This window comes from Tachyglossus aculeatus, chromosome 11 (genome assembly GCF_015852505.1).
Source record: "Tachyglossus aculeatus isolate mTacAcu1 chromosome 11, mTacAcu1.pri, whole genome shotgun sequence".
Classification (NCBI taxonomy): Eukaryota; Metazoa; Chordata; class Mammalia; order Monotremata; family Tachyglossidae; genus Tachyglossus; species Tachyglossus aculeatus.
The window spans coordinates 18,635,733-18,663,238 of record NC_052076.1 but is presented as its reverse complement, the minus strand read 5'-3'; the positions used below and the strand labels follow the sequence as shown (position 1 = coordinate 18,663,238).

General features: G+C 57.2%; 1 protein-coding gene across 3 annotated transcripts; it reads right to left on the bottom strand.

Annotated features, from left to right (window-relative positions):
• Nucleotides 1–484: 484 nt before the first annotated feature.
• On the bottom strand, nucleotides 485–22,244 carry NBR1 (NBR1 autophagy cargo receptor). 3 transcript variants are annotated; one of them, XM_038753478.1, is made up of 22 exons: nucleotides 22,169–22,244; nucleotides 14,155–14,265; nucleotides 12,474–12,536; nucleotides 11,584–11,602; nucleotides 11,223–11,245; nucleotides 9,710–9,964; nucleotides 8,347–8,421; nucleotides 7,952–8,160; nucleotides 7,546–7,707; nucleotides 7,116–7,325; nucleotides 6,790–6,949; nucleotides 6,440–6,658; nucleotides 5,939–6,067; nucleotides 5,626–5,701; nucleotides 5,155–5,265; nucleotides 4,804–4,965; nucleotides 3,414–3,503; nucleotides 2,619–3,090; nucleotides 2,061–2,176; nucleotides 1,865–1,928; nucleotides 1,281–1,386; nucleotides 485–752 (listed from the first exon to the last, which is right to left on the bottom strand). In XM_038753478.1, the coding sequence occupies exons 2-22, from the start codon at nucleotides 14,254–14,256 to the stop codon at nucleotides 579–581; spliced, it is 2,997 nt and encodes a 998-aa protein (XP_038609406.1). In that variant the 5' UTR covers nucleotides 14,257–14,265; nucleotides 22,169–22,244; the 3' UTR covers nucleotides 485–578. The 3 variants fall into 3 exon arrangements, with proteins under 3 accessions (XP_038609406.1, XP_038609405.1, XP_038609407.1); XM_038753477.1 differs by lacking the exon at nucleotides 22,169–22,244 and adding an exon at nucleotides 18,069–18,148; XM_038753479.1 differs by lacking the exons at nucleotides 5,155–5,265; nucleotides 22,169–22,244 and adding an exon at nucleotides 18,069–18,148.
• Between the last annotated feature and the right edge of the window lie 5,262 nt (nucleotides 22,245–27,506).

The window sequence follows — 27,506 nt, the reverse complement described above, 5'->3', positions numbered from 1 at the left end:
TGGGGGCACAGAACCTCATCTGTTCAGCTTGCAGCCCCATGCCCTTGGGAAGTGGACCTCCTGGGGGTCTAGCTTAGTGCCAGGAGGCAACCAGGCCCTGGAAGGGACCCTATGGTTACTCCAAGTCCAGTTTCTGCCCCACCCCTCTGAAGCAAAAGCTTCCCCCCAGTCACTGATGGGGGGGGGGAAGAGGAGAAGGGGTTTTAGCCCTCAGCCCCCACCTGTGCTGGTGGGCCCCAGGGCAGAAACACAATTGCTGGAAGACGGGGCAACCCCATGGCCCCCTCTGGATACCGCCTCCACATCAGCTCCAAGATGGGTTCAGGTTGCCAGCTCACAAGCAAACTCCTCCCCTTTCTTCATCCCAAACGAAAGATGATCTTCCACGGCCGGGGCCCTAGGCTCCCCGCCCCCCGCCGGGGTTGGGTCAGGGTCAACAGAAGAAGAGGGGACCCCCTTCCCCCGCCACAGAGCACAGTCGTCATCAAGTCATCACGCAGCGGGCTGAGTTATTTAATGCGACATTCGGGAATGGGGAGAAACCATGGGGCGGGCCACCACAGCTGGGGCCAGGGTGCTCAGAAACGTTGTCCGGCCCAGTCGTTGTGGTTGGCCTGCAGCAGGTCGGTCACGGCCGGCGCGAGCCTGTAGTTGTGTTTCCTCAGCAGGCGTAGGTTCAGCTGCCGGTCACAGAAGCCCATCTCGAACAGGTGGGCCAGGAGCACGGCCGTCTGCTCCTCGCTCACAGGGGGCTGCAGACACAAGGAGACCCCACCCACCCATTAGCTGCTGCGCCCCTCTCCCCCAACGCCTCAGCTCCGGTCCAGGACCCTGGGCCGGGCCGTTCTCCACTCCCGACTACCTTCCTCTGGCCAGGGGGCAGCCAAGGAGCCAGAGCCCAGCCTATTGGCCTTGATCAACCACACACACTGGTGCGAGGTGGGGGGGATGATCGTCCCAGGCCCCTGCCTGGGCCCTAGGGTGGAGGCAATAAAGGGCTAGGTTAGGGGGTGGGGGGCACCAGGTGTGGGGTACGCCCAGGACTTTAGCCTTTTCCAAGGATGTGGGGGAGGATGAGGAGGAGGGCAAGGCATTTGGGGGCCAAGTTCTGTTCCTTGGGCACTGTAGGGCTGCAAATCTGCCCATAACCGCCCACACACTTTAAAGCACACAATGGGGCACACTGTCCCTCCACGCTCCCCTCCCCTCATGACCCCAGCCCCGCCACGCTCCCCTCCGCACGCAACCGCGGCTGGGCCCCTGCTCTCTGGCCCACGAACCTGCACAGGGAGGGGCAGACCAGCGAACAGGGCTTTGTAGGCTGAGGCGGCCACGGACAGTGCCCCCTTGACCAGTCCGCCGGCCAGGCTCCTCTCAGGTTGGGGCCTGGGAAGGAGGCACAGGGGAGGGAGTCAGCCCTCAGACGGCAAGCAGTCAGGACGAGGCTGAACGGGCCAGGGCAGAGAAGTGCGGGGTGGGTGGCACTCTGATCTTTGTTCCTTCCCCCACAGCCTGTGAGCTTCTGGTGGGCAGGGGATGTGTCTACTAACTGTTACACTGTACTCCCCCAAGGCCTAGCAAAGTGCTCCGCATACAGTTAAGTACTCACGAAATACCACTGACTGATTCTCTGCTGGGCTGGGCCCATGATAGCCAAGGTGGGAGGGCTGCTATGCCCGGCCCAGCCCAGCCCAGACTAGGCATCCCCTCAGCTTCCCCTCCCCGCAAGCTGGGGCTGCGACCAGCCCCAGGCCCCTCCTGGAACCATGCTGACCAACAGGACAGGTGCTTTCTGGGGGGGGCCCGAGGTCTCTGGGGGCGGACGCTGGCTCAGGGACTGTGGGCGCCCGGCTCTGGCAGTTACCTCAGTTGGTCAGGGTGCATCTGCCAGGCCTCCTCGGGGCTGCAGGAGTCTGCCCCGCTGTGTTCTAGGGGAGAGAGTGGACAGTGAGTTATCCACACCCCCTCCACTTCTAGCCCATGCCAAGAGAGCAAGCCTGCCTCCGCCCACCCTCCAAGCTCAGGGGAGCTCAATTCCAGTGCAAGGGGCTGCTACTTACCTTCCCCTCGAAGAGTCGAGGTGCCCGCGTCGGTTGTAGTGTTGGCATCGGCATCGCTGCTGTGATCGCTGACAGTGTCCACGCAAGCCGTGGGGCTCTGAGGGGGAGGGGGACTCCTGGGGGGGAAGACACAATCTATGTGTACTCTGGTGGGATCCAGAGAGCCAGGCCCTCGAGGGAACCAGACTTGGGGGCCCGGTGCTGCCCGAGGGGCTTTTGTGCAAGCAGGAGGCAGGGCAGGGCCGGGCACAGCCAGGCCAGTTTGGGTAGGGGCAGCCCACTAGCACTGTCTTGATCCTGCCCCTCTGCCACCCAGGAAACACAGGGCTCTCAGTGGGGAGAGAGGGAAGGAGACTAACAGGAAGGGAGGGCCTGTGCTCATTGGAGGCCACGGTACTCAGGGGCAGAGGGAGGACGGCCAGAGAGGACCCTAGGGGAAGGCTTGGTTCTTCCGGCCATCTGGAGGGATGGCGGAGGCAGGGGCTTGGGACCCAGGCAGGGGGACAAGGCCGAGGGCTTGGTGCAAGGGGGTGAGGGGTGAGGTTGAGGGCTCGAGACCTGGGCGGAGGTGGCGACGGTTCAGGCCCCGGAGGCCCCAATCTGGCCGAGCTGTCACCAATGCTGGGCTCCTGAAGCTGGTGCTCTACTTCGGGACACGGCAGCAGTGACGACGACGACGAAGTCTCCCAGGGCCCAGCGGCCTCTAGGGTGGGCCCAGCAGCCTCTCCAGTGGGCCCAGCAGCCTCTCCAGTGGGCCCAGCGGCCTCTGGGGTGGGCCCAGCGGCCTCTCCAGTGGGCCCAGTCTGGGGCGACACGCTGGGGACACCGGCCGACTTGCCCAGGGGGCGGCTGGTGTCAAAACACTCAGGCAGGACGATGATGTAATCGTCGGTGGAGTCTGAGGACCCTTGGCTTCTCACATCCGTGAGGTCCTCCTCATCGTCACCCTCCTCCTCCAGCTCCTCCCCAGCCCCATCCTGGGCCGCAGCCTCCCCGGATGGCCCCTCTGCAGGAGGAGCAGATCTCTCTCCTGGAAGCAGGAGCATCGGTTAGACGGGATGGAACGGCCTCATCCCATCCTCTTCCCTAGGCTAGTCTGCCCAAGACAAGAGTAGGTAGCGTGGTTGGGGGCCAGGAGCCCAGTGGCCTAGTCGTCCCAAAACTCAGCAAGCCTCAGCACCCAGCCCCCCCTCGGTTTCTCCCAGCATGTGCTCAGTAAGCGCCAGTTAGACTGCTGCATGACGTCCGTGGGTGAGGGTCCATGCAATCTCCCTGCCCGGGGAAATTCTCCTCACCATCCCCCTGCCCCTTCTGGGCCCGGCCTCTGCCCCCTCTAGGCCCTATAGGACCCACCCGTTTTGACTGGAGGCCAGGAGGTTGTGTAAGTGTCGTCTTCCCTCTGAATGTTGGGGTCAATGCCTTCGGGCAGCAGCTGGAGGGAAGCTAAAGACAAACAAACCGGTGGGGCCTCCCCTCCCCTGACAGCCAAGTAGCCAAGTCTGTGACCCCCTCAGTTTCTGGCCTTTGTAAGGAAGGGGCAAGAACCACTGTCCCTGTAGGGAGCGGCCAGGGTGGGGAGGCAGGTAAAGAGGCACTCGCTAAGCAGGGCCTGGATGGACGGGGACGGGGGGCAGCGATGGTCACTTGGTGAGCACGTTGTGGCTCGGCGGGACAGTGTAGATGAGGGGCAGGAACAGACACTCAGTGAGCGATGCCTGGCTCGGTGAGTTGGGGTAGACAGGAGAGCAGGGGCAGACATTCGCTGGCCAGGGCAAAGCTTGATTGGGTCAGTGTGATCGGGGGCGGGGGGACGGGATGGGGGACACAACTGCTAACCAAGGCATGGCTCAGCAGGGTCAGTGTGGAGAGGGAAGCAGGGACAGACATCCACTGACTAGAGCATGGCTCGGTGGAGGTCGGGGGCATGGGGGACCGGGATAGATACTTGCTGGGCAGGGCTGGGGTCAGTGTTGACAGGGGGACAGTGACAGAAACTCACTGGTTGGCTCGGTGGGGTTGATGTGGACAGGGAGACCAAGACAGACACTCACTGAGCAGGGCCTGGCTCAGTGGGGACGGTGGGGGCGGAGGGGTAGGGGCAGACGCTTGCTGAGTAAATTCTGGCCCGGGGGGGATGGGGAGGACAGGAGGACGGGGATGGACAGTCAGTGAGCAGGGCTTGGCTCGACCAGGTCAGTGAGGACAGGGAGACAGAGATGGACACTCACTGAACAGGGCCTGGCTTGGTGGGGTTGAAACGGACATGAGGACAGGGAGACAGGAACAGACACTCGCTGAACAGGGCAGGAAGAAGGGATGGAAACTGGTTGAGTGGGGCCTGGCTTGGCAGGGGAAGTGTGGACGTGGGGGCCTGGATGCGGAGATAGTGTGAATGGGGGACAGGGACGGACACTTACTGAGCAGGGCCTGGCTCAGCCAGGTCAGTGAGGACAAGGAAACAGGGATGGATACTCAATGAGCGGGGCCTGGCTTGGTGGGGTTGGTGTGGACACAGAGACAGGAAGATAGGAATGGACATTCACTGACCAGGGCAGGGAGAAGGGACGGAAACTCGTTGAGTAGGGCCTGGCTTAGTGGGGTCAGTGTGGACATGGGGGCCGGGATGGACACTTGTTGAGCAGGGCCTGGCTTGGCGGGGTCGGTGTGGACGGAGGGCAGGGACGGACACTCCCTGTGCAGGGCCTGGGGTCAGTTTGGGACAAAAACAGGCGAGGACACTCACTGGCCAGCAGCCTGCTCCTGAGGGGCGGGCTGTGGTCTGGGGCGGCGTCTAGAGTGAGGGAGCGGATCACGGTCTCACACACAAACTGGCTCCCACTCAAGTCCTCCTCCACCTCCTCCAAGGGTGGGGGGCTCCCAAGGCCTTCCTGGGATTCTTCAGGCTCTGGAAGAGAGCAGGCCCCGTCTGGATACTCTGTCTGTAGCGCCAGCCCCCAGGTACTCACCCCGCCCACCACCATGTGGGTTCGCCAGGCAGATGCCAACGCTGTGCTGTGCTCTCCACCATCCAAGACAATATCCCTGGGGGGAGGGGAGGGGACTCCCAACCTGCCCCCTCCTCAGCCCCCCTCACCTGGTCGGGCGCTAAGCGCCGCCCCTCCACTCGTTTCCAGGGGCTGCCCCTGGCCTGGCTGCCCAACTGCCAGGCTGCTGTGTGGCAGCGGAGACAGGCAAGGAGTCGTGTCTGGAGGGAGAGGCAGGAGGTTGACCTCAGCCTGGGACAAATGGCCCTCTCCCGCCATTGCCCCAAATAGTGTCAGGGGTGATGGGGGCACTGTGGGCCCTGCGGGCTGCTGGGCTGGAGGGAAGGGAGGGGGCTTATCCCAGGGACCCTCCCCGAGGAGCAGAGGTAGCCGATCGCTTGGGGCAGGGAGGGGCGGGTGGCATTCTGGCCTTGAAGTGGTGCCCAAACCCAGTGCTCCCTCCCTCACCCCTGCAACAAGTCCCACAAGCCTGTGTCTGGTCCCAGACAGTCTCCCGGGAACCCCCAGAGCCTCCCTGCTCCCTCCTGGTCACCCTGCCCTAAGAGCCGGGCCGCTCTTACCCTCGGGTGTGTTGTGGGGTACCCGCTCCAGCTCCTGCACAATGTTGATGTCCAGCAGCTCGAAGGACAGCAAGTCCTGGACGGGGGAAGGACAATGGGCTTGTACGCACACACACACACATGCAAACACACACACACACACACGGAGCCCACCCCACCTATCCCCAACCTGGATGAGCTTGAAGGCCCCAAACCCAGCCCTTGCCCCGCTGCAATGCCACAGCCCTGTGGAGGGGGGTGGGGAAGGGGGAAGAAGGGAGAGGAGGAAGAGGCGGGAGAGATTAAGGGCACAGATGCACATCCACAAACCCACCTGGGCGGTGAGGAGGTCGACGGAGGGAATGTACAGCTCCCGGTCACTAGTGCCCCTCGGCGACGCCGCATCCGCCGGCTGTCCTGCTTGGCTGCTACCCTGGCCGCACCCAATGGGGTCCACAGCCTCCTGCAGAGCCGGGACCCCAGGATGCGTCAGCCCCGCTGGGAGCACCAAAGGCGGGGGCGAAGGGGATCCGGGGACTGAGAGCCAAGGGCGCTTGGAGCCGGGCACCCAATTCTGCTCAAGGGAGGTTCCAGACAGACCAACTGGCAGCAGGGCCACAGCTGCCCTGTTCCTGTCAGCCCAGCCCTCCCCCAACCTCACCACATAGACGGTACCGGCCCCGAAACCCAGACAGACACCTCGGTGGCCCAGCAGGTGTAAGGATGGTGCCAAGCACGGGGATGAGCCACGCTCACCCATGAGGAGGAGGAGGAGGAAAGAGCCCTAGCTACTTCAGGGTTGCAGGAGGCTCCGATATCGGGGTCGGGGGCCCACCTCCGGCTGTCGGGGGTCCACGATGACGCTGCACCAGACGCGGGGCCCAAACTGCTGCCCGCGATGGGCCAGGCGCCAGTGTGACGTGTACGTGCCCTCCAGACCTGGGGCGACAAACTCCACGGACACGATGCCCACGTGCCCGCTCCGCAGGCAGGGCACCGCCACCTCCTTCAGCTCCGAGCCCGCCAATCTCAGGTTCCCCCACAGGAGCGTCAGCTGCGACCAGGGGACAGGGAGCCGGAGCTGGGATGTGGCACCTAAGCCCACTCCTCAGCCCCAGCCCCTGTCCCCTCCCTCTGGCCTCAAGGTTCCCCACAGGAGCGCCAGAACCGGACCGGCCCCCGCACCTTGGTGTCCGCGCTCCACTGGATGCTCCCGGTGTTCTCCATCCGCCAGTGTTTAACGAACTTGGTCCCGGGCTGCAGGTGGGTGCCATCCGGCAGATTCTCATCCACGAACACCGCGCTTAGCGTCGGCCCCACTGCCGGGCATGACTGCAGAGGGACCCTGGCACAGGGCGAGGAAGGTGGTCAGCACCCGCAGAGTGGGCTCAGGGGGCAGGCGTGGAGGAGGGCGGAAGGGCAGTATTCCGGCCGGGGCCCCCGGGGCAGGCTAGAGGCAGGGGCCTGGGCCCTGCTCCCCCCGCTCCCTCCCCTCCCCGCCCCCAGCTCACAGGATGGGGCCGGCAGGAGGCAGGTAGTCCATCTTGGTCAGCAGGGCCCCGGGTCCAGGCAGGCCAGAGCCCGAGCTCCACAGGTGAATCTTGCGATGCAGTTTCAGCTGCTTCCGCAGCTCCTTGACCTCCGCCTCTCGCTGCTTCTTCTCCGCCCGGAGACGCCGCTTCTCGGCCTTCCGTGAGCTGCGGTCGGCTGCCTTTGGGGGCCTGGGGGGTGTTAAATGGGAGGGGGACGGGGCGGGACAGGGAAGAAAGCTTCCATTTCCCCTCTTATCTGATTGGGACCCCTGTTACCTCAGGGCCCCCGACTTTTGGTTCCAAGACCACCCAAGGCTCCATCCCTCTTGCCTCCCCAGCCCAGTGTCCAGTTCCCCTCCACCGGTCAGTCTGTCCGTCCCTCCACCCGCCAGTCCATCCTTCGTCCTACCGCGGTGGTTCTGGGGGGGCGAGGAGGTGGGGCGGGGAGGTGGGGGACGGCCCTCCGGCACCCCTTGACGGTGGTCGCCGTAGCTTCAGGAGGACGTGGTTGGGATCGTGGCCGTAGGGTCCGGCTTCGCACAATTCACAGATGTTATAGGATGGGCACAGGCTGGGTGGGCAAAGAAGAAGAGCGAGCCCTGAGCCCCCCGCTCCATCCTGAGCATAGGACTGGGGGGCAAGGGCAAAGGTGGGGAGAAAGACGGTTGGTTTCTCTCTTGGCCCAGCACCACCTGAAGGACTCTGGGCTCGGCCCCTTCCCGAACCTTCACCCCAAAAAGGCCAAGGACAGGCCCCGGGTAGCCCAGACCGGGCGGCGCTAGCCCGGAGGGGTGCCCTGGGTCAGGGACACTCACCTACACTGGTAGCGCACGCCCACCAGGCTGGCCCCACAGCCACTGCACTGGATGCCCCAGTGGCATGGGTTGGCACGGGGGCCCGGAAGCACTGACGGGGCCTCCTCAGGGACAGAGAGCGGGCTGGCTGGGAGGCTCTGCAGGCTCAGCTTCTCATTCAGCTTCTGATCCAGCTTCTCAACCGTCTCCTTGACCACCTGCTTCCGGAACTGCAAGCGCGACAGGGGACAATCGGTGTCCTCAGGCCTCACTGGGGAAACCCGCAGACCCGGGTCTGCCCCTCCACCCCCCCCCCCCAGGCCCCGACTGTGCCACAGATCCTGACCCCCGGGGTGGGGTCTCCTGATTGCTGAGCGGGAGGCGGGGACCGGGGCCACCGCAGAGAGGATACTCACTGCCTCCAAGTAGCTGGTGAACCAGTCCGGAGGACTTTCCTGCAGTCCGGCGGAGGTCCCGGCCAGTAGCCCAGCCTGGTGGAGGGTGGGGGCGGGACACACAATGTGAGGACCCAGCAGGGACCTACTCAGCAAGCCCACTGCCCCCCCAGCTGGGACCCAGGAAGATCCTGGGCATCCTGTCCTCCCTCCCCCCACCAAGAAGAACAGAGGGTGGGGAGAGCCCCCAGCCTGACTTGGCCAGCTGGGCCCAAACCCCCTTTCCATCCCCACCCAGCCCAGTAAATGTCCGCACCTTTCCCCAAAGAGGAGAGGCTTGTGGACCCAGAGGCCCAGCTACCTGGCCAGGGTGACCTGGCGGCCCCCTCCCCTGCCCCTGCTCTCAGAGAAATCTCAGGCTACTGAAGCCATGAAGCAGGGAGAGTGAGGAGTCCCTGGCCAGCCCTGGCTCGTAGGAACACAAGCAATCCCAAGCCGTGCCAGTCCCACAGTCCATCCGGCTCCAGACTCTGTCCCCTCCTGGGGCACCGGGTCTCTTGGACAAACTATGTGCCAGTTGCCCTCTTGAACGTCCACCCTCCCGGGTTCCATCACTGACTCCCGCTGTGGTCCAGCACCGACACTCATCCACGGATCAACCCAACCCCCTCTGGCCCTGCTGACGTTTCCGCCTGCACGGCATCCTGCTCATCCTCCAGTGTAAGGAGAGAGAGACAGGGGGAGGGGTTGCATTTCCTTCTCTTGGTTCATAGCCTGCCAATCTCCCTGGCGGGCTGGGAAATGGAGACTCAGTATTTACCCCCCTCCTGACTCAGCAAACTCCAACCACACGTCTCCTCAGACCACAGTGTCTGGATCCCGTTGGTCAGATCTCGCCCTGAAACTGCTCCATTCCTGGCTTTTTCTTGCCCTGTCCTTTCCCTCTCAGTTCAGCTTTTCTGAACTGTGGCCACCAGAGCTGCCTGCAGCATGCCTGGGTTTGGGCCACTGAGGGATCACTGAGGACTGGGTCTCCAGTCTGACTTCTCTCTGGTTCCGGCGAGGGCAGAACTAGGCCACCACACTGGTCGCTACCCCGTCCTGGACCACTTGTAGGACAAAGTCAGCTATGACTGGAAGACCTCCCTTCTGAGCTGGGACTGACCACTCCAGGCCAACCTGCGGTCACCCTGGTCCAAGTTCGTTATCAAACTAGTCCCTCCTGCCCCCTTCCCCATTACAATGTGAGCTCCTGGGGACCAGGAACAGGGGTCTCTTATGGCTGGTGGTGGTGGGACCCTCCCCGGGGCTAGGGGACGGACAAAGTGAGTTGGCATAGGGAAGGGAACAGGTGGGAGCTTAACAAAACAGTCAGCAAAGACACCTGTGCTCCCGGCTGCCACCGCTGCTGCCGCTCCTTCTTCTCCTCTGGCTCCACTTCAGCTGTCTCCACCACCTCCTCCTGCCGCCTCCTGTCCGGGTCCATCGCCCGTGCCAGTGTTGAATAGTGCCCGAGCGGCTTCCTCCCGGGACAGGGAGCGGCCTGATCCCTTGGCCTGTGGGCTCCTGTGAGGGCACCGCCCGCCCGCTGCTTCTCGTAGACATTCATCTGAAGTTGGTTCCCTTGGTGGATGGCTATCTGTGGGAATACGGAGCCCGGCTCAGGGCCCCATGGAGGGTGGGGGTGCCAGGGGCCCGTGTGGACTACAGGCAGAAAGAGGCGACGGACTGACCTCAGTGTACACTTTGTGTGTGTTTGTGTGTGTGCGCACGCACGGGAGTGGGTGACAGGGGAGTGAGGGGTCTTCATAAGCACCCAGTAAAGCCCCTGGTGACAGCTAGGGAAGCCCTTCCAAAGCAGCTGAATCCTGGGAGGCCGCCTCCCACCTCCACCCCCCACGGACAGTCACTGGGGAGCTGACGACTCAATCATTTTGCTCGAAGGTCTCATTCAAAAAGGAAGCCCCAGGACTACCCACCATCCCGAGAGTGGAGCCCCAGGCTGAGAGAGATGGGTGAGGGTACAACATGGGCTGGCTAGTGGCATTGCTGAGGAACTTGGCTAATGGGACCAGGGGACGCCGTGCTGGGGAGGCCTGCGCTCTCCTGGCCCCAGGGCTCTCACTGGGCACAAATAAACCCGACTGAACCCCATCTTTGAGGATGGCCTATCTAATGCGAGCGCTGGAGATTGCTGTAGATCACGCACCAGGCTAGGGTGGTAGTGGGTGGAAGCACAGTCCTGCCCTCCTCTGAGCCATCCCTGGGCTGCCAATTGGCCCCGGCAGCTCGAGGACTCAGATCTAGAGGACCCTCACGCGGTAATCTACACCATACCAAACCCATGTTTGTTTCTGCCCACTGTGGCAGGCCAGGTTCAGACGGGCGGACTCTGGCCAAAGAACGCTCCCTACTTCCCAACAGTGCTCTCACCACACATGGAGCGGAAACCCGTGTCCTAGGAGAACCGGCAGTTCCCACTGCCGTGGCTGCTGCCGGATGGAGCTGTGATGCTGGACAATTACCCAGCAAGGTGCGGCCCACCAGCGGGGGTGACCTGGGCTGAGCTGAGGGACAGGAGGCGACTTCGGGCCGGGAGTCCTCTTTGGCAAGCTGGACACGATAAGGTTGGGCCCGGGGTCCAAGTCCTCTGGCACTGGCTCCATCCCAGCCCAAGACCACCGGTGGCTTGGCCTTCCCACCACGGACCCCCCATACGGGCCCAACTGCGGTATGTGTGTCTCACTCCGTACCCCAGTGTGGCAGGCTGTCCCCAAGAGGGCCGAAGCCAAGCAAGAACCATTGAGCTGGGGGGAGGCAGTTTCACTGCACAGCTCTCCTGGTAGGAGAGAGACAGAGAGAGAAAGAGAATCGAGAAGAAGCACATCGGCCCTTACCTTAAGGGACTCTTCATACTCTCCTGCAAGAGCAAAGACCTAGTGTGAACACACAGCACCCACACACCCGGCAGTCACTCTGCCACCCCCAACACACGGCCCCCAAAGGAGACTCCGGGAGGGCCGTCTCGGCTGCATCAAGCTCACGGGGGCCACTCACCTCGCAGCAGCTGCTCTGCCCCCAGACCCCACGACCCCCAACGGCCGGACAGGGGCCCACTCGACTGTCCACTCCGAAGCGGGGGCAGGGTCGGCCAAGCTGAGGACCGGCGGAGGTGCCTCAAGTCAGTCTGAGCCACCCGGAAACCCATAGCCGGGGCTCGGAGGGGCAACGGGACTTCCAGCCTGCTGGCTCACTCACCTTGGCTGTTGATGGAGACCTGCAAGGGAGAGGAAAGGAAAGGGCGCATGGATGGGCAGACAGTGAACCAAGTCTCTCCCCCAGTCCCTGGATGTGCCCCCTGAGCCCCGCCAGGGGAGATGCCAGGCTGCCTCCCAGGACAGGGACGTGGCGTGATCTAGGGGAGGGGAGAGAGCACAGATCTGTCTGGCCCCAGCCTCAGCCCCTAGCTGGGTCCCTGGCCTGCTGTGAGATTTCAAGCAAGCTAGAACCTTTCTGGGCCTCAGTGTCCTTGTCTGTAAAATGGGGCGAACAGGGTCTGCCTTTATCTGCCTCCCACGGATGTTGTGAGGACATAGTAACGTAAAAGCGTTTAGGGAAAATATAGGCAGGAAGATTATTTTTTAGGTTACAGGCTCCTCCACGGTGGAGGGCAGTGGGCACCCCCCAACTTGGTCCCCAGGCCAGGGTGAGCCTCCCCTCCCCCAGTTCAGTGCCTGGACCACAGTGGTCCCCAGGAAATGCTGATGATACTTTGGGGGCGGTTAGAGGAAGACTCTGAGGGCCTGTGCAGGAGTCAGGGACCAGCCCAAGGTGAGCCCACCTCTCCGCAGTACCAACACCTGCCTCACCCCCTGGCAAACAGTCATGGCACATGCGTGGTGGTGGTGGTGGTGGGGCGGGGGGGGGGGGGGGGTCTACTGCTGTGACCCTTCCTGACCCAGAAGGGCTATAACCCTTGCCCCCCACTTTCTCCCCAGGGTTTCTTGATTTTTTTCTGAGTCTCCCTATACCTGCTTGCCTGTCTCGAGACACCCCCAGGACCAGTTGAGGTGTCAGGACCCCAACTTTGCCGCCCACCCCGAAAAGGGCCGAAATCCCCACCCAAGTCCCCTGCCAGGCGCTGTTACCTCTTCGCAGTCCTCGTCCAGGTATTTGATCTGAACGGCGTCCAGGTCAAAGGAAACTCTCACCTGTGGGGAGACGGAGGGCGGGTGTGGGGTCAGGGCCGCTGGCAGTGCCGATCCCGACTGGCCGTACGCTCCCACTGGGCCCTGGACAGACCCCTCCCCGTACCCCCGGGGGGCAGGGAGTCAGGGTGCAGCTTGGGGCGCTGAGGATTTGGGAACGCCGCCGGCTCTGCTGCTGCTGCTGCTGCTGGGCTCCCAGGCCAGAGCCCGCTGAAGGAAGGCAGGACTGAACCCCGGCAGCTGCGGACAGACCGATGGTCACCCATAACTGCCCCCGGCAGGTCCAAAGGGCGGCCGGGGCAGAGGCCGGCACCAAGGAGCCAGGCAGAGCTCGGGCCTGGGGGAAGGGCTCCTCTGCAAGGGGTGCACCGTTTCCTCGGACTTGGACGGTTTTGAGGCTCTTAACCCCTTGACCTGTCATTAGGTGTCCATCGCCAACCCTCCCCCTTATTCTCAGGCTGGGAGTCCCGTGGGGGCCAGGGGCCACGTCTGTCACCCAGCACTTAGTACAACGCTTTGCTCTTGGTAAACACTGAATATTATCACTGCTACCACTCCTGACTCGGGGCGGCGGGGGGAGGGGGGCCAGGGCTGTGGAGTCCCTTCTTGGGCTGGGAAAGGGTGGGGGTGGGAGTCCGGTGACATGGAGGCCGAGGCTTGGGAGGTGGGGGGACAACCCATCCTACTGTTCCATGGCCAAAACCCTTCAAACTTCACTAAACAACCATCCCCCCCCCGACCCAGCCCTACCACCTTCCCCTCCCCACATCACTTGTATATATATTTGTACGGATTTATTACTCTATTTTACTTGTACATATTTACTATTCTATTTATTTTGTTAATGATGTGCACGTAGCTTTAATTCTATTTGTTCTGATGACTCTGACACCCGTCTACATGTTTTGTTTTGTTGTCTGTCTCCTCCTTCTATACTGTGAGCCCGTTTGTGGGTAGGGACCGTCTTGATATGTTGCCAACTTGTACTTCCCAAGCGCTTAGTACAGTGCTCTGCACACAGTAAGTGCTCAATAAATATGACTGAATGACTGAATGACTGAATGAATGAATGAAACAATCTCCTTCTTTGCCTATTCAGGCCTTCCTGTAGGCACCGCAAGTGGAAGGCAGCACTAGCAGTCTCCAGCCTGGGCGGGCAACCTCTTGGCTTCCAGCCAACGGGGCTCTGGACGTCCTCCCAGCTGCCCGCCACCCTCAGGGAGAAGCAGCTCCAAAGGAGCAGATGGGGCCGAATCCCTTGAAGCGATGGGAATGGGGCGGGGGCGCGGGATCCTTTTTCTCAACGGAGAGAACACGGGGGCAGGTTCTGACAGCCCTAACCAGGGATGGTCCCGCCATGAGCCGGGCGGAGCCAGACGTGGCTTCCCTTCTTGTTTTCCCTGAACGCAACCAGCTCCTCCTTTCCCGCAAGGTCTGCCCCCCCGCCACACCGGTTTCGCCAGGGACCCACCCCGGGGCCAGAACCCAGTTGAGGAATCGCCGTCCCAAGCCAGCCGTGCCTGATCCAGTCAGCCCCCTGCAAATTCCACATGCAAAGGCCAGTCGCGCAACAACTCCCGGCTCCGTCTGAGGTCACGGGCCGGCCGGGCCACGCACTCACCATGGCCTCCACGTCGGCCCAGGTCGTATGGGACGAATCGGAAACCAGGAAGCTCTGGGTCTCGTTCCTAAATGTCACCCTCAGGTTGACCTGCGGCTCCATGCTGGGGGGCTGATGGAGGAGGCATCGTGTTCAAGAATCATCTCCTCCATGGAGCAAAGTCAGCCAGGCAGGGGGAGGAGGACAAGGGAGGGACACAGAGCCATCGACTCTCCCTGCCCCCCCACCCAGCCTTCTTCATTTAGATTGTGAGCCCCTCAAGGGACCGGGACCACGTCTAATTTTCGGTTGTGTAGTCTCTTCTCATCATCAATCGTATTTATTGAGCGCTTACTGTGTGCAGAGCAATGTACTAAGCGCTTGGGAAGTACAAATTGGCAACATATACAGTCCCTGCCCAACAGTGGGCTCACAGTCTAAAGTCTGCCCTGCACCCAGTAGGCACTTAATAGATACAATTTCTACTAGACCGGCACCACCTCTTCACCCTCACCTCAACCAATTAATCGGTGACCTCCACCGGACACAGGGGCCCCCAGAGTGTTTTCTGTTTGGGAACCCCCAGCTCCACTCCCACCTGGTGGGTGGCACAGATCACATCCCAACACAGGCCAGCCCCAGGGATCCCCCATCCTCCCCTGGGCCAGACCGGCCCCCTGTAGTCAGCAGGTGCCCACCACCCGGGTCAGCCGGGAGGGGCTCCGGCTCGGGACTGTCTCTCCGGCTATGGGGTTGCCCACCTGGGGACTCATATTGTGCTGACATTTGCTAACCAGCAGTTTGCCTAACCCGGGGGCGGCAAAAGGGGCCACTTGGCCGATCAGGTTTGTGATCATTTTGCCAAGTGACCCCTCATCCCCACCTCGAGCCAAGCCGGGATCTTTCTTAACTCTGCTCCGCACACCCTGTTCTCCTATGGTGTCCCTCACTCTGACCCAAAGAGTTTTTGACTTCTGCTCTCTCCCCGCCCTCCCCTGCCTTCCCTGGATGTCCTGGCCACCCACAGCCCCAGATTCTGGCACCGTCCACCTGCCCGGAAGGAACAGACACACAGAGAAGTTCAGAGGCCCTGGGTCACTCGCTGAAGTCCAGAGAGGGCCGGAGCCGCCACAGGCACGGAATTTTTCCCCTCAGAGGCCCCATCTGCGGGAGGCTGGAACTCCACTGCTGCCCTGTAGTCCTTCCAGCTCCCCAGCTATTTCCCACAGTATGGTGCTCCCTCCCTCCTCTGCCCTCCATAGGACAAAGCCCTCCCCATGAAGTGGATCCTCCCCCACCTCCACCCCACCCTCTGATGGTGACATGTCTTCCTTTCATATCCTCTGTCCAAAGTTGACCCCCCTCCCCCCTGTGACACCTCCCCCCGGGATATCACTCCTCCCCCCACCCCATCTACCTCCCAGGACAGTGACACCCTCCCCCGCCCCTTCCACCCCCAGCATGTGACACTTCCCCGAGCCCGCCACACCCATCTACCTCCAGGACACGTCTCCCCCGTCCACTCCTGGAATATGAGAACTCTCCCCCCGCCCCACGGATGGTGACACCTCTCCTGTCCACCCCCAGAATGTAACACTCCCCCCAGAACCCCAGAGAGTGGGTGATATCTAATATCTCTCCCCCCCCCCCCCGCCCCATTTGTCTACTTCCAGGACGATGACTAGACTGTGACCTCGCTGTGGGCAGGAATGTGTCTGTTTTTACGGCGTACTCTCCCAAACGCTTAGTACAGTGCTTTGCACACAGTAAGTGCTCCATAAATATGATTGAATGATGACATTTCTCCCTTCTCCCCCCCCTCCCCGACCATAGCATCTCTGCCCACTTCTGGACACTGATACAGGTTTCCCCGGCCTCCCCCACCGGAACCTGGGCAATGACCCCTCTCCCTTCTGACCCCTCAGAGAGTAAACTCTCCTCTGTAACCCCTCCAAAAGTGGCCCCTTCCCTCCTCTACTCCTCCCTGACAGTGGCACCTCTCCCCTCTTGCCTGCTGGGACAGTGGCACCTCTCTCCTATGCCCGCCCCGGACAGTGGCCCCTCTCCCCTCTGCCCCCTGCTCGTTCAAGCTCTCATCCTATCCCGTCTGGACTACTGCATCAGCCTTCTCTCTGATCTCCCATCCTCGTGTCTCTCCCCACTTCAATCCATACTTCATGCTGCTGCCCGGATTGTCTTTGTCCAGAAACGCTCTGGGCATATTACTCCCCTCCTCAAAAATCTCCAGTGGCTACCAATCAATCTGCGCATCAGGCAGAAACTCCTCACCCTGGGCTTCAAGGCTGTCCATCCCCTCGCCCCCTCCTACCTCACCTCCCTTCTCTCCTTCTCCAGCCCGGCCCGCACCCTCCGCTCCTCCGCCGCTAATCTCCTCACGGGGCCTCGTTCTCGCCTGTCCCGCCGTCGACCCCCGGCCCACGTCCTCCCCCGGGCCTGGAATGCCCTCCCTCCGCCCATCCGCCAAGCTAGCTCTCTTCCTCCCTTCAAGGCCCTACTGAGAGCTCACCTCCTCCAGGAGGCCTTCCCAGACTGAGCCCCTTCCTTCCTCTCCCCCTCGCCCCCCCATCCCCCCGTCTTACCTCCTTCCCTTCCCCACAGCACCTGTATATATGTATATATGTTTGTACATATTTATTACTCTATTTATTTTACTTGTACATATCTATTCTATGTACTTTATTTTGTTAATACGTTTGGTTTTGTTCTCTGTCTCCCCCTTCTAGACTGTGAGCCTACTGTTTGGTAGGGACTGTCTCTATATGTTGCCAACTTGTACTTCCCAAGCGCTTAGTACAGTGCTCTGCACACAGTAAGCGCTCAATAAATACGATTGATTGATTCCTCTCCCCCTCATCCCCCCGTCTCACCTCCTTCCCTTCCCCACAGCACCTGTATATATGTTTATATATTTATACATATTTATTACTCTATTTACTTATTTTACTTGTACATACCTATTCTATTTATTTTATTTTGTTAATACGTTTGGTTTTGTCCTCTGTCTCCCCCTTCTAGACTGTGAGCCCACTGTTGGGCAGGGACTGTCTCTATATGCTGCCAACTTGTACTTCCCAATCCCCCTTCTAGACTGTGAGCCCACTGTTGGGTAGGGACTGTCTCTACATGTTGCCAGCTTGTAATAACAATAATAATAATGACGGCATCTATTAAGCGCTTACTATGTGCAAAGCACTGTTCTAAGCGCTGGGGTCTTTTAGACTGTGAACCCACTGTCGGGTAGGGACTGTCTCTATATGTTTCCAATTTGTACTTCCCAAGCGCTTAGTACAGTGCTCTGCACATAGTAAGCGCTCAATAAATACGATTGATTGACTGATTCGGGAGGTTACAAGGTGATCAGGTTGCCCCACGGGGGGCTCACAATCTTAATCCCCATTTTACAGGGGAGGGAACTGAGGCCCAGAGAAGTGAAGTCACTTGCCCAAAGTCACACAGCTGACAATCGGCAGGGCCGGGATTCGAACCCATGACCTTGTACTTCCCAAGCGCTTAGTCCAGTGCTCTGCACGCAGTAAGCGCTCAATAAATACGATTGATTGATTGATTGATTGCCCAACCCGGACTGTGGCACCTCTCCCCCTCTTCCCCCTGGACAATGACTCCGCTCTCTACTGTCGGTGGGTCGGTCCAGGGCAGTGCCTCTTCCCTCCTCCGTCCCCCCCGCCCCCCGGGGGGCACTGCCCTTTCCCCCCTGCCCCTGCACAGAGTGACAGGGTCAGGCTGGGGGGACCCCCAGCTCTCTGCAGAGCCCACTGTTGGGTAGGGACTGTCTCTAAATGTTGCCAATTTGTACTTCCCAAGCGCTTAGTACAGTGCTCTGCACACAGTAAGCGCTCAATAAATACGACTGATTGATTGATTGATTGATTAGAGCCCCCCACCCGCCTCCTTACCCGCTTCCCGGCCCCGGGGGCGCCCGGCGAAGGCCGCGACGGCTCCCACTCTCCGCCGCCCCTGCGGCCCAGACTAATATGGCGGAGCACAGCGGGGCGGAGGGCCCACGAGCTTCCGCCCTGCCGGCCTGGCGATTGGCCGGGGGCCCTGTCCGTCAGAGAGCCCCTTCCCGCCGATTGGCCAAGCCCGGGGAGAGGGGCGGGGAGACACCCTGAGACGCACAACAATAACAAACAAGCCAAGGTGCCGGGGGGGGGGGGGGGGGGCAATCCGCAGACCAGGCCAGCGCGGCCCGGTCCCTTTTTGATAATGGCATTTATCATCATCATCATCATCATCAGTCGTATTTATTGAGCGCTTACTGTGTGCAGAGCACTGGACTAAGCGCTTGGGAAGTACAAATTGGCAACATAGAGAGACAGTCCCTACCCAACAGTGGGCTCACAGTCTAGAAGGGGGAGACGAAACCAAACATACTACAAAATAAAATAGAATAGATATGTACAAGTAAAATAAATAAATAGAGTAATAAATATGTACAAACATATATACATATATACAGGTGCTGTGGGGAAGGGAAGGAGGTAAGATGCTGCTGCCCGGATTATCTTTGTCCAGAAATGCTCTGTATGTCATATTACTCCCCTCCTCAAAAATCTCCAGTGGCTACCAATCAATCTGCGCATCAGGCAGAAACTCCTCACCCTGGGCGTCAAGGCTGTCCATCCCCTCGCCCCCTCCTACCTCACCTCCCTTCTCTCCTTCTACAGTCCAGCCCGCACCCTCCGCTCCTCTGCTGCTAATCTCCTCCCCGTACCTCGTTCTCGCCTGTCCCGCCATAGACCCCCGGCCCACGTCCTCCCCGGGGCCCGGAATGCCCTCCCTCTGCCCATCTGCCAAGCTACCTCTCTTCCACCCTTCAAGGCCCTACTGAGAGCTCACCTCCTCCAGGAGGCCTTCCCACACTGAGCCTCTTCCTCCCTTCAAGGCCCTACTGAGAGCTCACCTCCTCCGGGAGGCCTTCCCAGACTGAGCCCCTTCCTTCCTCTCCCCCTCGTCCCCCTCTCCATCCCCCCCATCTTACCTCCTAAGCGCTTACTATGTGCAAAGCACTGTTCTAAGCACTGGGGAAGTTACAAGGTGATCAGGTTGTCCCATGGGGGGCTCACAGTTTTTAATCCCCATTTTACAGATCTATTGTACATTGTACATATCTGTTCTATTTATTTTATTTTGTTAGTATGTTTGGTTTTGTTCTCTGTCTCCCCCTTTTAGACTGTGAGCCCACTGTCGGGTAGGGACCGTCTCTATATGTTGCCAACTTGGACTTCCCAAGCGCTTAGTACGGTGCTCTGCACACAGTAAGCGCTCAATAAATACGATTGATGATGATGATGATGATGATTTTACAGATGAGGTAACTGAGGTCCCTTCCCGAGGCCCGGGAGCTTCGACGGCAATTACTGTGTTTTCCCCGGCCTAGTTGTTTTCCGTCCATTCGTTCGCCGGGGATGCCACGGTTTGGCACCTGCCGCCGTCCAAGGACAAACCCTCTAGACTGCTGTGGGCAAGGAATGAGCCTGCTTATTGGTATATGCAGTCTTTTAGACTGTGAGCCCACTGTTGGGTAGGGACTGTCTCTATATGTTGCCAACTTGGACTTCCCAAGTGCTTAGTACAGTGCTCTGCACACAGTAAGCACCCAATAAATATGACCTATATACATGTATATCACCTGTATATATGTACATACGTTTGTACGTATTTATTACTCTAGTTATTTATTTATTTTACTTGTACGTATCTATTCTATTTTATTTTGTTAATATGTTTGGTTTTGTTCTCTGTCTCCCCCTTCTAGACTGTGAGCCCACTGTTGGGTAGGGACTGTCTCTATACGTTGCCAACTTGTACTTCCCAAGCGCTTAGTACAGTGCTCTGCACACAGTAAGCACCCAATAAATACGACCTGTATATATGTGCATATGTTTGTACATATTTATTACTCTAGTTATTTATTTATTTTACTTGTACATATCTATTCTATTTATTTTATTTTGTTAATATGTTTGGTTTTGTTCTCTGTCTCCCCCTTCTAGACTGTGAGCCCACTGTTGGGTAGGGACTGTCTCTATATGTTGCCAACTTGTACTTCCCAAGCGCTTAGTACAGTGCTCTGAACACAGTAAGTGCCCAATAAATACGACCTGTATATATGTATATCACCTGTACATATGTATATATGTTTGTACATATTTATTACTCTAGTTATTTATTTTACTTGTACATATCTATTCATTTTATTTTGTTAATATGTTTGGTTTTGTTCTCTCCTGTATACATGTATATATGTTTGTACATATTTATTACTCTATTTATTTTACTTGTACATATCTATTCTATTTATTTTATTTTGTTAATACGTTTGCTGTCTCCCCGTTCTAGACTGTGAGCCCACCGTTGGGTAGGGACCATCTCTATATGTTGCCAACTTGTACTTCCCAAGCGCTTAGTACAGTGCACTGCACACAGTAAGCGCCCAATAAATATGACCTGTATATATGTATATCACCTGCATATGTTTGTACATATTTATTACTCTATTTGTTTTACTTGTACATATCTATTCTATTTATTTTATTTTGTTAATATGTTTGGTTTTGTTCTCTGTCTCCCCCTTCTAGACTGTGAGCCCACCGTTGGGACTGTCTCTGTATGTTGCCAACTTGTACTTCCCAAGCGCTTAGTACAGTGCTCTGCACACAGTAAGTGCTCAATAAATACGACTGATTGATTGACTGATTGAAAAAGAGCACGGGCTTGGGAGCCAGAGGTCATGGGTTCTAATCCAGCCCCCGCCACTTGTCAGCGGTGGGACTTTGGGCAAATAATAATAATAATAATGATGGCATTTGTTAAGCGCTTACTATGTGCAAAGCATGTTCTAAGCGCGGGGGGGGGGGGGATATAACATGATCAGGTTGACCCACGTGGGGCTCACAGTCAATCACTTGATTTCCCTGTGCCTCAGTTACCTGTAAAACGGGGATTAAGACCGTGAGCCCCACGCGGGACAACCTGATCACCTGGTATCCCCCCTCAGCGCTTAGAACAGTGCTTTGCACATAGTAAGCGCTTAACAAATACCATCAAAACAAACAACAAAAAAACTGATCATCTTGTATACCCCCAGCGCTTCGCACAAAGTACGTGCTTAACAAACGCCATCATTATTATTACTGTACTCTCCCAATAGTTTAGTACATCATCATCATCATCAATCGTATTTATTGAGCGCTTACTATGTGCAGAGCACTGTACTAAGCGCTTGGGAAGTCCAAATTGGCAACATATAGAGACAGTCCCTACCCAACAGTGGGCTCACAGTGTCCTCCCTCTGCCCATCCGCCAAGCTAGCTCTCTTCCTCCCTTCAAGGCCCTGCTGAGAGCTCACCTCTTCCAGGAGGACTTCCCAGACTGAGCCCCTTCCTTCCTCTCCCCCTCGTCCCCCTCTCCATCCCCCCATCTTACCTCCTTCCCTACAGCACCTGTATATATGTATATATGTTTGTACACATTTATTACTCTATTTATTTATTTGTTTATTTTATTTGTACACATCTATTCTATTTATTTGATTTTGTTAGTATGTTTGGTTTTGTTCTCTGTCTCCCCCTTTTAGACTGTGAGCCCACTGTTGGGTAGGGACTGTCTCTATATGTTGCCAGCTTGGGCTTCCCAAGCGCTTAGTACAGTGCTCTGCACATAGTAAGCGCTCAATAAATACGATTGATGACGATAAAAGGGGGAGACAGAGAACAAAACCAAACATATTAACAAAATAAAATAAATAGGATAGATATGTACAAGTAAAATAAATAAATAAATAGAGTAATAAATATGTACAAACATATATACATATATACAGTGCCCTTCACATAGTAAAGGCTCAATAAATACGGTTGACTGATTGACCGACTGACTAGACGCCGCAGCTGCTGCTGACGGAGACTACAACTCCCACAGTGCACTGCGACAGGTCCTTCCGCGCCCCGGGGGAGAGGACCGGGGACTACTTTTGTCACCGTGTTATGTTTACCTGAGGAGACTCCCATTGCCGCAGGGGCGCCCAGGGGACGGTGGCTTCCTCTGAGGGTCTCTGCTCTGAGTCAAGCCCCCCAACGCCTCAACCGGCTGGAGCCCCTACTATGACGCCATAAGAGCCCCGATGGTGACGTCAGAGGGCGGGGCAGACCTCCGAAAACGTGAATGGATGAGTGGGGGGGGGCCTTAAAACTTCCGTCCTCCCTCCTCCACACCGCGCAGGGCGGGGGCGGCAGCAGCCAATCCCAAGTGCCCTGACATCCGCGGCCTCCTCGCTCTGCGCACGGGACTCTCTCCCGCTGCCCGATTGGTGCCCGGCGGGGGGCAGGCGCCTTCGCGTTGCCCGGGCGACGGGAAAGCGCGGGAAACCCGTAGAAGTGGGGACTGCGCCTGCGCGCCGCGACCTCGCGGAGGAAGATCGAGCTGTGAGGCGATCGGGTGAGGGCTGAGGTGAGGGGAGGGGGCCGTTGAGGTGAAGAAGTTTGGAAGGGAGGGGGGAGTCTAGAAGTGTGGAAGAGTCTACTTGTTTTGTTTTTTATACTGGCATTTATTAAGCGCTTACTATGTGCAAAGCACTGTTCTAAGCGCTGGGGAGGTTACAACGTGATCAGGTGGTCCCATGAGGGGCCCACAGTCTTCATCCCCCATTTTACAGGTGAGGTAACTGGGACGACCTGATCATCATCAGTCGTATTTACTGAGCGCTTACTATGTGCAGAGCACTGTACTAAGCGCTTGGGAAGTACAAATTGGCAACATAGAGAGACAGTCATCATCATCAATCGTATTTATAGAGCGCTTACTATGTGCAGAGCACTGTACTAAGCGCTTGGGAAGTACAAGTTGGCAACATAGACAGTCCCTACCCAACAGTGGGCTCACAGTCTAAAAGGGGGAGACAGAGAACAAAACCAAACATACTAACAAAATAAAATAAATAGAATAGATGTGTACAAGTAAAATAAATAAATAGAGTAACAAATATGTACAAACATATATACAGGTGCTGTGGGGAAGGGAAGGAGGTAAGATGGGGGGAATGGAGAGGGGGATGAGGGGGAGAGGAAGGAAGGGGCTCAGTGTGGGAAGGCCTCCTGGAGGAGGTGAGCTCTCAGCAGGGCCTTGAAGGGAGGAAGAGAGCTAGCTTGGCGGATGGGCGGAGGGAGGGCATTCCAGGCCCGGGGGTCGATGGCAGGACAGGTGAGAACGAGGTACGGTGAGGAGATTAGCGGTGGAGGAGCGGAGGGTGCGGGCTGGGCTGGAGAAGGAGAGGAGGGAGGTGAGGTAGGAGGGGGCGAGGGGATGGATGGACAGCCTTGAAGCCCGGGGTGAGGAGTTTCTGCCTGATGCGCAGATTGATTGGTAGCCACTGGAGATTTTTGAGGAATCTGATCACCTTGTAAACTCCCCAGCGCTTAGAACAGTGCTTTGCACGTAGTAAGTGCTTAATAAATGTCATTCTTCTAGACCGTGAGCCCACTCTTGGGTAGGGACCGTCTCTATATGTTGCCAACTTGTACTTCCCAAGTGCTTGGTACAGTGCTCTGCACACAGTGGGTGCTCAATGAATACGATTGATTGATTGATTAATTGCCAGCTATGTGACTTTGGGCAAGTCACTTCTCTGGGCCACAGTTCCCTCATCTGTAAAAAGGGGATGTAGACCGTGAGCCCCTCGTGGGACAACCTGATCATCTTGTAAACTCCCCAGTGCTTAGAACAGTGCTTGGCACATAGTAAGCGCTTAATAAATGCCATTATTATTATTATTAAGTGACTTGCCCAAAGTCACACAGCTGACAATTGGCAGAGCCGGGATTTGAACCCATGACCTCTGACTCCAAAACCCGGGCTCTTTCCACTGAGCCACGCTACTTGCTTTGTTGTCGGTCTCCCCCTTTTACGCTGTGAGCCCGTTTTGGGGCAGGGACCATCTCTATGTGTTGCCGATTTGTCCTTCCCACGCGCTTAGTACAGTGCTCTGCACACAGTAAGCGCCCAATAAATACGATTGAATGAATAGGGGGACAGTGAGGTGAGAGAGTCTGGAGAAGTGGGCAAGTCTGGCGGGGAGGAGGGTGCTGAGGGGAGAGTCTGGAAGGAAAGAAAACATGTTTGGTTTTGTTGTCTGTCTCCCCCTTCTAGATTGTGAGCCCACTGTTGGGTAGGGACCGTCGCTATATGTTGCCGGCTTGTACTTCCCAAGCGCTTAGTACAGTGCTCTGCTCACAGTAAGTGCGCAATAAATAAGACTGAATGAGTGAATGAAAGGAGTGAGAACCCTGAGGGGGCATTCTGAAGGGGAAGGGTCCTGTGAGCCGGGAGAGGTATACTGGGGGGTAGGGCCACTCATTCCGTGGTTCTTGGGTGGTTTCCTGAGTGAGGGGAGAGAAACTGAGGCCAGGGTGAGGAACAGCCTGCAGTTTCCCGGGCTTAGGCAGGGCTCCTGGACCAGCTCTGCAGTCCCAACCTGGCTGTGCCTCTCCAGAGCAGTGGGAAAGGCCTGACCACCCAGGAGAGACCAGGACAATGGAATGGGACAAGGGAGGCGGTGGGCCGGTGCTACAAGTCTCCCAGATGTGGGGGGACTTACTCCGACTTGTGGTCCAGGACAGATACGGGCTTTGGAGTTAGAGGTCATGGGTCCAAATCCCGGCTCCGCCAATTGTCAGCTGTGTGACTTTGGGCAAGTCACTTAACTTCTCTGTGCCTGTTACCTCATCTGTAAAATGGGGATTAAGACTGGGAGCCCCCCGTGGGACAACCTGATCACCTTGTAACCTCCCCAGTACTAAGAACAGTGCTTTGCACACAGTAAGCGCTTAATAAATGCCATCACTATTATTATTATTATTATACGGGCAGTGACCAGAAATGGTGACCTAATGCCGCCCCTTGGAGATGGGAGAGAAGCCAGACGGACAGTTACTCTCCCTCCGCCTTCGAAGTCTGATTGAAAGCACATCTCTTCCAAGAGGCCTTCCCACACTAAGCCCCACCTTTCCTCATCTCCCGCTCCCTTCTGCATCTCCCTGACTTGCTCCCTTTGCTCTTCCCCCCCCCAACTCCACAGCACTTATATATGTGTGTGTATATATATATATATATATATATATGCAATTTATTTGCATTGATGTCTCTCCCCCCAGACTGTAAGCTTGTCATGGGCAGGAAGTGGGTCCGTTTATTGTTGTCTTGTACTTTCCCAAGGGCTTAGCACAGTGCTGTGCACACAGTAAGCGCTCAATAAATCCGATTGAAATGAATTAATGAAGACCAGCCCTGCCCCCATGTGATCCCTAGGTGCCTCTAACCCAGGACACAGCGGGCAGCACTGGTGACCTCAGTTCAGGATGGACTGAGCGGAGTTGGAGGAGGGGCAGGGAAGGGCAGGTAAAGGTCGAGGATGAGGCTGAGGCAGCTTCCTTATTGGGACCTGACAGAAGGGATCCCGGTGCTGCCATTTGGGAAGATGGGCAGGGAATGTATCTACCAACTCTGTCGTGTTACATTCTTCCAAGTGCTCAGTAAACACTCAGTTATTACCATTGATTGACTAAGATTCAGCCCAGGAGGGGACAAGATTATTACTGTATTAGTTAAGCACATCATGCACTGTTCTAAGCTCTGGGGTAGATACAAGTTAATCAGGTCCCTGCCCCTCATGGGGCTCACAGTCTAAGTAGAAGGGAGAACAGGCATTGAATCTCATTTTACAGGTGAAACTGAGGCACAGAAAAGTGAAGTGACTCACCCAAGGTCACCCAGCAGGTAACTGGTAGAGCTGGGCTTAGACCTCAGCTCATCTGACTCCCTAGCCTGTGCTCTTTCCTTTAGGCCACGATACTCCTCAGCTGGAGTTTCCAAAGTCAGGAAGGATTTGGGTAGGGTGAACACAGAGTCGCCATTTCCCAGCCCAATGTCAGCTCTCCAGGGGGAGGGAGTACCTTTTGGTGCTGGAGGAGGTGGAGGCTGCAAACAAACAGAAGGGGATGAGCAGAGGGAATCTCTTCCCTCAGGAAGCTATGGATCAGGAAACTTCAACAGGGCCAGAGGGATTTGGGTCCCTGGACCATGCTGGGTCTCAGAGGGAAAGTCAGAAATGGAGAGGGGAGAACTGGGGGGTGATGGCGGTGGTAGTAGTAATGGTACTTACCAGTAATGAGAAGCGGCATGGCCTAGTGGAAAAATCATGGACCTGGGTTCTAATCCCAACTCCGCCAAATTGCATACTGCGTGACCACTTAACTTTTTTGTTCCTCACTTTCCTCAGCTGTAAAATGGGAATGCAATACTTCTCCCTCTTACTTAGACTGAGCCCTGTGTGGGGCAGGGACTGTGTCCGACATATATAACTTGTATCTACCCCAGCGCTTAGAACAGTCTTTGACATGTAGTAAATGCTTAAATACAATAATAATAATAATTTAAAGGGTGCCCACTGGATGCAGTGCACTGTACTGAGTTCTGGGGAAAGTGCAACAGACCCAAGAGACACCTTTCCTGCCCAGAAGGATGTTGGAGGCAGACATATTTGCACATAGAGTAATAATTATGGTAATTGAAGGTACAGTTGAATTAATGTGTCTATCCAAGTGCTGAAGATAGATATAAATAAATTTGTGCCAGAGGTGCTGTTGGATTGCTTATAACCTGGGTGTTGGGAATTAATTAGGGTAGCTCGTTGGAGATTGGGGGATTTTAGAAGGCCTTTGAACATGGGGAGAGCTGGGGTCTAATGTCGATCCTCCCTGCTGAGTTGGATAGCCTCTGCTGGCTCACTGGGGAGAGTTAGGGCTGTGGGATGGTCCGTGCTGGGTCACAGGGGGAGAGTCAGGGATAAAGAGAAGGGATAATTTATTAAGCACTAACTTTGTGTCCGGCACTGTTTTAAGCGCTGGGGTGGATAGAAGCAAGTCAGGTTGGACACAGTCCCTATCCCACATGAGGCCCACAGTCTCAATCCCCATTTTACAGGTGAGGTAACTGGGGCCTAGAGAAGTGAAGTGACTTGGCCAAGTTCACACAGTAGACAAGTGGAAGAGCCGGAATAGGCCCGAGCTCTACCCACTACAACATGTTACTGCTATGGGATGGGCCATGCTGGATCACTGGGGAGAGTCAGGGATGGAGAGGAGAGAGTTAGAGTTAGAGGTGTGGGATGGTCCCTGCGGGGTCACTGGAGTAGAGAGTTAGGAGTGTGAGATGGTCTGTGCTGGGTCACTGGGGAGAGTCAGAGATGGAGAAGATTGTCAGTGCTGGGCCACTGAGGAGGGTTAGGGGTGTGGGATGGTCCCTGCTGGGTCACTGGGGTAAGCAGCGTGGCCCAGTGG